At 44.2% G+C, this 12,695-nt stretch overlaps 1 protein-coding gene across 3 annotated transcripts in view; it reads right to left on the bottom strand.

Moving 5' to 3' along the window:
• klhl29 (kelch like family member 29) overlaps positions 1-12,695 on the bottom strand; it is a 134,561-nt gene that overhangs the window by 34,314 nt on the left and 87,552 nt on the right. For all 3 annotated transcript variants that reach the window (XM_084149510.1, XM_084149512.1, XM_084149511.1), the window contains 2 exons: positions 6,503-6,685; positions 4,890-5,070 (listed from right to left, as the gene is read on the bottom strand). In XM_084149510.1, the coding sequence (XP_084005636.1) occupies positions 4,890-5,070; positions 6,503-6,685 (364 nt within the window). The remainder of the gene's footprint in view (positions 1-4,889; positions 5,071-6,502; positions 6,686-12,695) is intronic.

Below are 12,695 nucleotides of genomic sequence, written 5' to 3'. Positions count from 1 at the left end.
ATAATTGTGAATGTAGGAGAATTTCACGGTTAAGATCCGTGAAACCAAGAGCAAGATAGACGGCCAGGCCACAAATTAGGAGGCATGGCCAGATGGAGGCGCAGAGGCTAAGGCCTTGACAGAGATGGAGACGGGTAGACACACACACACTCATATGCGTGCACACACACACACACAGGGAGAGAGGCCTGTAAACAAACCTCAATCAGCCGTGCCAATCAGAGCCTGAGTGGAGCATATCAACTGTGGCTGCAGAGCATCAGGGCAGAGGCCCAGTCAGTCAGGCTGCTGCTAGGGCATACTGTACACTGAACCAGCCACTCACACATCACTATATCACATCACTATAGGGCAATTCCACGGGTAACAGAATGCTGCGGAAACTCAGATTTTTCACATTAAAATGTATGTCAAACAAAAACCAATGATTACAAAGTTAAACAAACCATACAACTCTATGCACTACTTAACGATTTCCGCAGAACATTTTACAAAAACATTTACTTGAAAAACAGTGCAGATGCAAAGTTTGGTAACAGAATAACGGTTTGTGATGTTTTTGTCAGCATTCTGTTACTGTGAATTTGCCCTATGTGAAACAGATGGATAGATAGATAGACCGCTGCGAAAAACACAACAAAACTGCACCTTACAAAATAACGCTGTGAAGAACCACAATATGGACCATGGATGGAGAACTGGCGTAGGTCGAAAGACAGAAATGTTGTCAAAATGCACACTCAAGTTTCAAGTTTTTAATGTCACATGCACAAGTACAGTGAAATGCCTTTCTCGCAAACTCTAAACACAAAAATGCAGTAATCAATAACAATGTAATACTAAAAAATTGAACAAAAACAGACAAAAATAAAAATACGAAATGAGAAGAGCAGGATAATGTAAGTAAGCATACTATATACAGAGTCAGTCAGTTCCAGTACCATATTTACAATGTGCAGGGATACTGGAGTGATAGAGGTAGATATGTATAGGAAGTACGTTGACTAGGCATCAGGATATATGATAAACAGAGTAGCAGCAGTGTACATCTGTGGTCCTCTGTAGCTCAATTGGTAGAGCATGGCGCTTGTAACGCCAGGGTAATGGGTTCGATCCCCGGGACCACCCATAAGTAAAAATTTATGCACACATGACTGTAAGTCGCTTTGGATAAAAGCGTCTGCTAAATGGCATATTATTATTATTACATGGATGGGGGCGTGCTCGCCCCCCTGTAGTCCAAGATCAGCTCCTTGGTCTTACTGACGTTGAGGGAGAGGTTGTTGTTCCGGCACCACAATGCCAGGTCACGGACCTCCTCCCTATAGGCCACTTGTCAAACTCATTCCACGGAGGGCCGAGTGTCTGCGTCTTTTCGCTCCACCATTGTACTTGATTGATGAATTAAGGTCACTCATTAGTAAGGAACTCCTCTCACCTAGGTCTGTCTAGGTCTTAATTGAAAGGATAAAACAAACACCGGCAGACACTAGACCCTCTGTGGAATGAGTTTGACACCACTGCTGTATGCTGTCTCATCGTCACCGGTGATCAGGCCTATCACCGTCTTGTCGGCAAACTTGGTGTTAGAGTGGTGCATGTCCACGCAGTCGTGGGTAAACAGGGAGTACAGGAGGGGACTAAGCACACACCCCTGTGGGGCTCCCCGTGTTGAAGGTCAGCATGGCGGAGGTGATGTTGCCTACCCTCACCATCTGGGGACGGCCCCGTCAGGAAGTCCAGGATCCAGTTGGAGAGGGAAGTGTTCAGTCCCAGGGTCCTAAGCTTGGTGACGAGCTTGGAGGGGACAATGGTGTTGAACGCTGAGCTGTACTCAATGAACAGCATGCTCACATAGGTATTCCTCTTATCTAGGTCTTATCTAGGTGGGTGAGGGCAGTGTGGAGTGCAACTGAGATTGTGTCGTCTATGGATCTGTTCGGGCAGTATGCAAATTGTAGTGGATCTAGGGTGTCTGGGATGATGTAGTTGATGTGTGCCATAACCAGCCTCGCAAGCGCAGTGTGGGGGAGTTTATTTTCATTTTAATGACGGATGGCCACCACCAGACAGACCTACTGTACATGTATGTACATGTCAGGGTTTCCGTTAGCCGGTAAAAAAAGAGAAAAGCCGATAAATAAAATTGCCACCGGCCTATTGTCCAGGAGAATAAAAAATCCCCTTGCGAAATAGTGCCAACTGTAACGTTTGGTGGAGGAGCAATAATGGTCTGGGGTTGTTTTTCATGGTTCGGGCTAGGCCCCTTAGTTACAGTGAAGGGCTTTTTTTTTAATCATTTAGCAGACACGCTTATCAAGAGTGACTTACAGTAGTGAGCACATACATTTTCATACTCTTTTCGTACTGGTCTCCCGTGGGAATTGAACCCACAACCCTGGCGTTGCAAGCGCCAGCGCCATGCTCTACCAACTGAGCCACACGGGACATTCTGTGCTTCCAACTTTGTGGCAACAGTTTGGGGAAGGCCCTTTCCTGTTTCAGCATGACAATGCCCCCGTACAAAGTGAGGTCCATACAGAAATGGTTTGTCGAGATTGGTGTGGAAGAACTTGACTGGCCTACACAGAGCCCTGACCTCAACCCCATTGAACACCATTGGGATGAATTGGAATGCCGACTGCGAGCCAGGCCTAATGGCCCAACATCAGTGCCCGGCCTCACTAATACTCGTGGCTGAATGGAAGCAAGTCCCCACAGCAATGTTCCAACATGTAGTGGAAAGCCTTCCCAGAAGAGTGGAGGCTGTTATAGCAGCAAAGTTCAACTCCATATTAATGGTCATGATTTTGAAATGAAATATTCAACCAGAAGGTGTTCACATACTTTTGGTCATGTAATGTATCTTATTTATCACACGCGTACAGCATACAGAGCAGAAAATCTGTCCGTCAGCGCAAGAGCTGCTGCTACATCATCTCAAACAGCAAATGCATAGGCAACGGAAGGCAGGCTTCATCAGGGCGTCACACACTACTTTGCAATGAGCTGGAGGCAGTATGCATTTTGAAAACACATACTTAATTGTTTGAAACCTGAACGTTTGTGTTCTAACATCTTCAAAGTGCGCTTCAGAATTCTGTAAGGACCGCACATCATTGCATCCTCGACTTGCACATTCTGTTAATATGAATGACCATAATATAAATGTGATTTTTGTCATTCTGAGCACCGTGGGTGGATGCCCTAATCAGGTTATGCACCCAATGTAAATTAAAATGCTGCCCGTTAAATGTCCGGCACCACATTTTCATAACGGAAACTCAGGTACACCAACAGACAGACCTACTGTGCTACCATATGTCCACCTAGAGAGCAAATGAAAGACCACCTGTGAGACGGCAGTGAGAAATCTTAAGAGAGCTGAGGTTAAAGTCCTGTCATGTTTTAATGCTGTTTTGATGAGAAATCCATGTGCTTTGCTGGCCCAGCCATACTGGAAGGAAATTACTATAAATTTCTTAACGACACTGGGTGTGTAAATGGCTGAGTGTGTGTGTGTGTGTGTGCGTGCGTGCGCGACGCAGGGAGTATAAATATCCCTCAGACGAGGAGCTCTCGGCCACCTGGGGAGCAATTACATGCCTTGCAGCATGGAGACACACTTCTGTCCACACGCTGTGAAAACCAACACAGCAACACTTACTATACCCTATCACCCCCATTTTCTACATAAAGTCTGACATTTCGTCCACCAATATTTCAACCACTCAGATAAGACAAGACACTCCTGCTGTTTCTGTACACCCATTTGTAGTTCATAGTACTCTGTTCAACTCCTTACAAATAGTTGCCCCTCTACCACTGCTTTCTCGAGTGCCCCGATAACAAACAGAACCTTTTGACAGTTTTAGGATGAGAGAAAGATATTGGACACTGGCTGAGGGTCTCCGAACACGCACACGCATATATCACTGCTTTGTTTGGCTGTAAACGCTGAGATGCACTGCTAGGTTTGCAATTACGAGCTGCGACTGGAGGCAGAGGAATCAAATGCGTTTCCATTACAGGGCTCAGTATTCCAGCCAGCCAGCCAGCCACAGTCTTAATGACACAGCATGGCAGCGTTATGGAGACATATCAAATTAGATGATTCCATTTGAGGGATCGATGTTACACAGAGAGAGCGGCTTCGGTGTGTGTGTGTGTTGTTGCATTGAGAGAGGCTTCAGTGTGTGTGTGTGTGTGTGTGTGTTGTTGCATTGAGAAAGGCTTGGGAGATCCATTCAGTTCTGTAATGAGCAGCAGCGGCCTGTTATATTACATTCTGTAATGTTATTTTGATTGCTCAATTTAATCTCTCCAGCGCAGAGCAGCACATGATCGAGACCGTGTGTGTGTGGAGAGCAGCAAAATATTAAGCCATTTTACCACTGCCATTCACATCTCCTCATAGGCCCTCCAGTCTCATTGTTGCACTACTGTGGACGGAAGTGTTGCTTTCTGATCAAATGGATTTGACCCACTAATCAATAATAAAGTTTGACATTAACTGTCCTTTAAGGGGAAAGTCTCTACAGCTCAAGACAGTTCCACACACAGGGACATACAGACAATAGCCATCCTTCTGGCAAGGGAGATCTATGCATTAGGGGCTCTATTGAAAAAGCTAAAGTAAAATAAAATAACTTCAATATAAGTATAGCCTACATAAGATGTCAGACTTAAATGGAATAGTCCTTCATTGTACCTGTGTCACAACATATATTCTTATTTTGGCTCTGCCCTCAACCTAGAGCACCTACAAACATGTTTTGTTAGCATAGCATCGTTTCCGTTACTGCTACACTAGCAGCATCAAAAGCTCAAGCCACTTTATCAGTTGTTTCCACTCGATAAGCACATGTCCAGGTGTGTCAGTGTCCTACCTCTCTACGTGGTCCAGGTTTCCTGACACGCCCAGCCCTCCGATGGTATAGAGTTTCCCATCGTAGACCAGACTGTTGTGTCTGCAGCGAGGCACCGTCATACGGGACATCAGGTTCCAGTTGTCCAATAGAGACATGTAGCACCACACGTCAGCTACCATTACACCCGACTCTGTCCCACCTGAAACACACACATAAAATACACTCGTCAGCTACCATTACACCTGACTCGAACACCTACTAAATAAAAAGCATATACAATGTAACCAATGTTAAAAATATGCAGATATAAAAAAAAAAATTACAGGTTCCCAATAAGTAATTTTGGAATCGTTATGACCTGGGGGCAAATGTAACAAGGCACCACCAAGACACCATGCCTGCATATTCACCCTTATTTCAACCCCTCACTGTTACAAGCATTACCTAGCTTGGTTTGAAAGCAGCAAACAGAGTGGACATTTCATCCATTCTCTGCAGGAACACACCCAGTCCTCAGCCCTGGTTAGTACTACTGCACACTGCTGATTTCCCCACTGAGTGCCTGCCTCCCCACAGACACACACAGGCCAGGTCCATTGGCCCAACACACATTTACATTTATAGGAAATGAGAGAGGGGGGAACATTCTATCTTAGCGTTCCTAGTGTTCTGTTTCACAGTCCAACGTCAAGGTCTAAATCTGTATAGGAGTTACACACAACTCTGTATAGGAGTTACACACAACTCTGTATAGGAGTATACACAACTCTGTATAGGAGTATACACAACTCTGTATAGGAGTATACACAACTCTGTATAGGAGTATACACAACTCTGTATAGGAGTATACACAACTCTGTATAGGAGTATACACAACTCTATATAGGAGTATACACAACTCTGTATAGGAGTATACACAACTCTGTATAGGAGTATACACAACTCTGTATAGGAGTATACACAACTCTGTATAGGAGTATACACAACTCTGTATAGGAGTATACACAACTCTGTATAGGAGTATACACAACTCTGTATAGGAGTATACACAACTCTGTATAGGAGTTACACAACTCTGTATAGGAGTTACACAACTCTGTATAGGAGTATACACAACTCTGTATAGGAGTATACACAACTCTGTATAGGAGTATACACAACTCTGTATAGGAGTATACACAACTCTGTATAGGAGTATACACAACTCTGTATAGGAGTTACACAACTCTGTATAGGAGTTACACAACTCTGTATAGGAGTTACACAACTCTGTATAGGAGTATACACAACTCTGTATAGGAGTATACACAAATGGAGTATGGAGGAGAGAACAGAGACCTCTGGAGGAATATAGTATGGAGGAGAGAACAGAGACCTCTGGAGGAATATAGAATGGAGGAGAGAACAGAGACCTCTGGAGGAATATAGAATGGAGGAGAGAACAGAGACCTCTGGAGGAATATAGAATGGAGGAGAGAACAGAGACCTCTGGAGGAATATAGGGGTACAATAATAGGAAGAATGTTAATGGTAAAACTTTACACTGGATGTATGGATATACAGATATAAATGTATATATATGTGAGAAAGTGTGTGTGTGTGTGGGGGGGGGGTCCTCGTCGTTAGCCTACCTGACAGGTAGATGTTGTCCCCAGCTGAGATGACGCTGAAGAACTCTCTGTCGTAGAAGGGCAGGCTGGCCAACGGGAACCACTTACTGTTCTGAGGGTTAAAACATGTCACCGCCGTCAGAGACCGTTGGTTCATACTGATGGCCTGACGACCACCTATTAACACTATCACCTCCGCCACACCTAGAGGGATAGGGAGGGTGAAGGGGTCAAAGAGGGGAGAGAGGGAGAGAGAAGGGAGAGGGGGAGAGAGGGGAGGGAGGGAGAGAGAAGGGAGAGGGGGGGAAAGGGGTAGGAAGGAGGGAGAGATGAGGACAGGGTAGAGAAGGGGGAGGGATGGGAGGAGGAAAGAGACAAAAACTCTTTAAACAAATGTTTGCAGAATCCATCATACGGTGAGGTTGTTGTTTTTGTGAGTGCGTTAGAGCAGTGTTTCTGTTATGAGGACCCGGGAGCCTAGTTAGTTGGTTTGGAGCAGCAACTGTTGACTGATTCGGAGGATCAGGTGCAATAATTGGTGGTATTTATTTACAATGAAATGTAAATAGTCATAGCATAGTTAGGATCCTGCAATAGCACAGGGACTAGCGACATCATAGTTCGGTTCAAGCAATGTTTGTAACAAATAATTAGTCCATTTGTGTGGGGAGAAATGGAGGGAAATGACCTAAGACACGTCATAGATCACAGGCAAATCAGTTACAGAAATGGGCTGTGGTTATTTTAGCCTCGGAAGTCGGAAGCCCAGGTTTCTCACGTACTAAACAGGATTTTGGAAGGCTGGCCAGGTGAGACTACGGTTGTTGACGATTCCTTTTGGGTGATGGACATGGCTCTAATTAGTCCACAGACGACACCAAACTTGGATTCAGATGTTTTTCAATTTAGCAGACTGCAGGCCTTGTTTATTGTTGTATTGTATTTCCAATTCAATAGCCTCTCAGGGATATGCAAAAACCAAAATGCAAACTGCCAAAGTTTCCTCTTGGTGCAGGAAAGTGTAGTGTGTAAAGTGGGAAGTATAACTCAATTATCTAGACTGATCTCTCTGCCATCTGTTAGGCAGCAGCAGAAGCACTCTCCTCTCCATTACCAATACAGATAACTCTGTCTCCATCCCTCACTTGCCATTCACACAGCTAGCACTCCTATCTCCAACCTTCTCTCTTTCTCTCCCTCGCTCTCTTTCAGTCTCTCCCTCCATTGCCACAGAGAACACTTTAATCCCACTATCTATCTCTTACCCCCCCTCCATTCCCATAGATAGCACATCACCTCTCTCTCTGTGCTAGTGAGACTCACAGCATGGCCTCAAACCCTTACTAAATCAATACGCTAAATCAATGTGTGGCTATTCAAGAACAGCAGCACTGCAAACACAACAGCATTTTAATTCTGGGTCTCATCTCATTCAGAGCAGCACATCCATTCACCCATGTGTGTGTTTTGATCAGAGATCTCTCATCGAGTATAAGTATTCTCTCCATGTTCAGTGCTCAACCATGGTGTTCAGTACATTACTGGTGCCTCATCTCCACACACACACACACACACTACTGTCGGCAGACGCTGTATAAAGATGCTAGTGATGTGTAGTGTTTGTGGTTGTGTGTGGCAGCATACGCTGTATAAAAACACCAGTGATCCAAAACACAAACACACTGGCCGTCTGCCAGGCATCTTAGTTCTCAACAGCAGTTCGACAGAGGGAGGGAGAAGGAAAGATAGAGATATATTCCTCAATCATTCCATAGCTAGGATTCTAACCGCTGGCTCATCTTCCTCGATCAATAGTCCTCCTCCTCCTCCCTCGTTCCCCTGACAACCACCATCCACCGCTCCTTTCCTTCCTTCACCATCCTTCCATCCCTTTAAACACTGCGGTCATCATTTTACTAAAGCTGCTCTCCAGCTATCCTTATTCTCTCTTTTCCTGTCTTTCTCCAGGGCTGTTAAAATACAGCGAGAGCTTTTGATAAAAAGAGAGGAACGAGGAGTGAAAAGACAAAGCAGAACAGAAGGCTTTAGTGGGACGAGCAGAGAGAAGAGGTCAATGCTGCCTCACACAGCTTCCACTGGGATAGGATGGATGGAAACGTGTACTGCTTCTTCCAAAGATGAGGGCAGTTTAATTACAAAATGGGCCACAAACGTACGCTTTACCGAATATTAATTTGTGTTGCCATTGTAACTACAAAGATATGGGTGAATGAACACTGACTGATTATTAAAGCAGGGGAATAGTGACAATATAGCTATTTGATATGTAGGAAGATGAGATGAGAGCAATATAAAAATAGATTTACTGCTGAGTGCAGTGGTATTCAGAGTGGCAACAGCACAACAATCAGGTACTAACTACAGGCATAACTTTAGCTGACATACTTCTCATATACAGTACAGTATTGCTGAATGTGTGATTCTCAGTACTGAGGTAAATGCCAACCATGTATCTCAACACAGAACATGTACAAGAAACATACATGTGTTGGTTGAATGCATGTATTTAGATCCTTGTTCTCTCTACATCATGATGCATTATAACAACCTGAAGGTTCATACATACACCAGGGATGGTGGAGTAGCTGCCAAGATAAGCGACTCATCTTTTTGTTTTTCAATTGCAGAATGTTTTTGCAGAATGTTTTTCCTAGTGAACACAACATCTGGACGGGAGGCGGGATGCCTATTGACCCCTGACCTCTGTCACCTGCTCTCAGAGGTCAAACAGACACTTCTCAGCTTGTTAGGGAGGCTTACAAAAAATATATATGTTTTTTAATCTCTCTTTCTCGATCTCTCTTCCTACCTCTGTCTTTGTCCTTGGCTCTCTCTCGCTCCATATCTCCCCCGCTGTCCTCTGATAGAGTAACTAGAAAGTGTTCATGTGTAGCAGATCCAAACATGGAGCCAAAACGTCCTCTGGGTGTTGTGAGACAGCCAGGAGGAAGAAGGTGAATCCAGCCAGTGGTGGATCACATCAGATCCCATCACGGGTAGAGCTGCTAGCGTGTGTGTGTGTGTGCACGCAGTACACTCTCCTTGACAAGAGACCCACACAGGGGCAGATGTCAGTCAGCTGCTGAAACAGTGGGGGAAAGGTAGGCTGTAGGGAGAGATAACGGAGATGCTGACAGCTTGTGTTCTCTCCTGTGCCGTGACCATGAGAGGAAAGGAGGAGAGGTGAGGGGCGTAAACTCTGGCAGGTTGGCTGCCCACCTGCTGAGAATAGCATCATTGGAACAAACACACCCACAGCCACGCTTTGCTCAAACCCCACTACTTCCTAATGACTCCTATCAGAACAAAAAGTCAAATAATAAATGACACTTTTTCACTTAGGTTGTGGCAGGAAGCTAAAAACATGGCTGCCAAAACACAGCATTTTTATTTAGATATTTAAGTTTATCATCATCGTTTAGGTTTTCACATTTATCTTACTGTTTTATCATTTTGGGGAAGAATGTATTTCTTATGTCTAAATATCTTTCGCAATTGGACAGAAAATGCAGCTCCATCTGTACCTCTCCTCTCTGCCTTCTCCGTTTCTCCTTGTTCTACTCCCTACTGTGACCCGTCCTCCTCTTTTCACCCCACAGCTAAACCCTGCTCTCAATTCAATTCAAGGGCTTTATTGGCATGTGAAACATATGTTAATATTGCCAAAGCAAGTGAAATAGATAAAACAAAAGTGAAATAAAAAATGAACAGTAAACATTACACTCAAACGTTCCAAAAGAATAAAGACATTTCAAGTGTCATATTATGTATATATAGTGTTCTAATGATGTGCAAATAGTTAAAGTACAAAAGGGAAAATAAATAAACATAAATATAGGATGTATTTACAATAGTGTATGTTCTTCACTGGTTGCCATTTTCTTGTGGCAACAGGTCACAAATCTTGGTGCTGTGATGGCACACTGGTATTTCACCCAATACATATGGGAGTTCATCAAAATTGGATTTGTTTTCAAATTCTTTGTGGGTCTGTGTAACCTGAGGGGAATATCTCTCTAATATGGTCATACATTTGGCAGGAAGTTAAGAAGTGCAGCTCAGCTTCCACCTCATTTTGTGGGCAGTGTGCACATAGCCTGTCTTCTCTTGAGAGCCAGGTCTGCCAACGGCGGCCTTTCTCAATAGCAAGGCTATGCTCACTGAGTCTGTACATAGTCAAAGATTTCCTTAATTTTGGGTCAGTCACAGTGGTCAGGTATTCTGCCACTGTGCACTCTCTGTTTAGGACCAAATAGCATTCTAGTTTGCTCTGTTTTTTTGTAAATTCTTTCCAATGTGTCAAGTAATTCTCTTTTTGTTTTCTCATGATTTGGTTGGGTCTATTTGTGTTGCTCTCTCTATCTATCCCCCTCACCTCTGCTTTCTGTTTTTTTTTTCCTCTTCCCCCTCATCTCAATCTCTTAATTTCTTTACTCAATCTTGTTCTCTCCCATCTCCCTCATGGACCCTCATTCTTCAGTCTATCACTAAGGCCAACTCCACCCTTTTTTCCTCTCTGCCCAATTGCTCTCGCCTCCTCCTCCTCACCTTATGCGCTCTCTCCCAGGGGGGTAATTTGGTATGGTGAGGATCGGGAGGCCAGGAGCCTCAGAGTGTGTGTGGCCCCTGCTGTGAGAGTATTCTGCCAAAGAATGAGGTAGTGTGTGGTTGAGTCAATGTGAATGTGTGCGCTCTAAGGGTATTCTCAGGGTGTGTTTGTGTGTATTAGTGTGTGTGTGGCCTGCTGTGCGGGGACTCTAGCCAGGCTCTGAGTGACAGTCACAATGGGACAGCGACTCGGCACTAGCAGGAACTGTGCCAGCACACACGCATGCACACACTGTCCACACACACAGTCCATGCCAAATGTGACCGTTTGACCTACCTAAGACTACCACAGCTTCAGCCTCATACAATATTCATCACACTCATCCAGGCTGCTAACGTGAAAATCATTGCATGTGCAGATTTGGTCTGTGTGTATGTGTGGTGTGCACACTGCATAATCTAGCTCTGGGTAGAAACTGAGCTAAGTCAGTCAGCCAGCCAGTATCCCCTCCTCTTCCATGCAACATCATGGCTTAACTTGATCCTCTGGTAAGTGGTCAGAAAGCTGTGTCGTCATGCCAACAGCCATGGGTTTGATATTCACTGCACATATTTAGACCAGAGGTCACACTACCAGTGTAATGTATGATGTGAAAACTTTGTATTTGTTCAACATTTCACCAATAAGACCAAGAAACAAACATCTCCACCTCAATCTTCTATTCGACGCTCTCCTACATCTTTCCACATTGCAAGGGGAGAGATATTATTATGAAGGCATTTCGCAAGCATCGACTTCATAGTGTGTGAGTGAGAGAGACTCAGCCATACTCAAGCAGTGCGGACCATGCTGCATTCCTCTTTAGAGTAACACAGAGTAATCTCACGCTACATTGATTCTTTAAAACAAACCAGGCTGAATAATCACTCAAACCAGGCACTTGTGTCGTGGAAATTCTAATCAACAATGAGGAGACAAGGTCAATCACCAATCAGGATATTACTTTATTCAAAACGTATTAATAAGGTAGCAAGTGAGGCTGGTCGACCACACACTCTGAAGTGTGATGCTGATAGCTCTGACATACAGACAATACACATATATTTTATAGCACGATACACCCTCTCAGTCTACATGACAAACAGCAGATTCAAAAGGTGAGACTTGATATGAGAAAAGGAGCATCTACCAGCCAGAAAGCATTTGCTATGAAGCCTGTTCTTATTGTATGGAAACCAGAGTTTGGCCCCGAAGACAAGGTTCCTCTCATCATTATCCATACCCGAGCCATCTCTCCCTGGTACCTTACATTACACAAACACCAACTCATTCTATGGAATACATGCTGTAGGTTTTATCACCAAACCATTCATAAATCAATTGTCAGCTCCAGATACCCCTATCTCGAGTAAAACCCATGTCCTTGACCACACGCCTAGACTAGCTGCAGGGAGCTAGAGTAGAAACCATCCCTTTACAAAAACACAGCATTAGTAGAACAGTATATAATTGTCAACTATTAATATTAAACAAAGCAGGTAAACATGTTATGTTAATTTTTCTCCCACACTGGACACTAACACACACACACACGCCCACCCACACACACGCAACTACCCAAAATAACAAACTCTATAATTGCCT

This window comes from Coregonus lavaretus, assembly GCF_964263955.1.
Source record: "Coregonus lavaretus genome assembly, chromosome: 31".
In the NCBI taxonomy this organism is placed as follows: Eukaryota; Metazoa; Chordata; class Actinopteri; order Salmoniformes; family Salmonidae; genus Coregonus; species Coregonus lavaretus.
The sequence above is the reverse complement of the archived record's forward strand: the minus strand, read 5'-3'. Positions and strand labels throughout refer to the sequence as shown.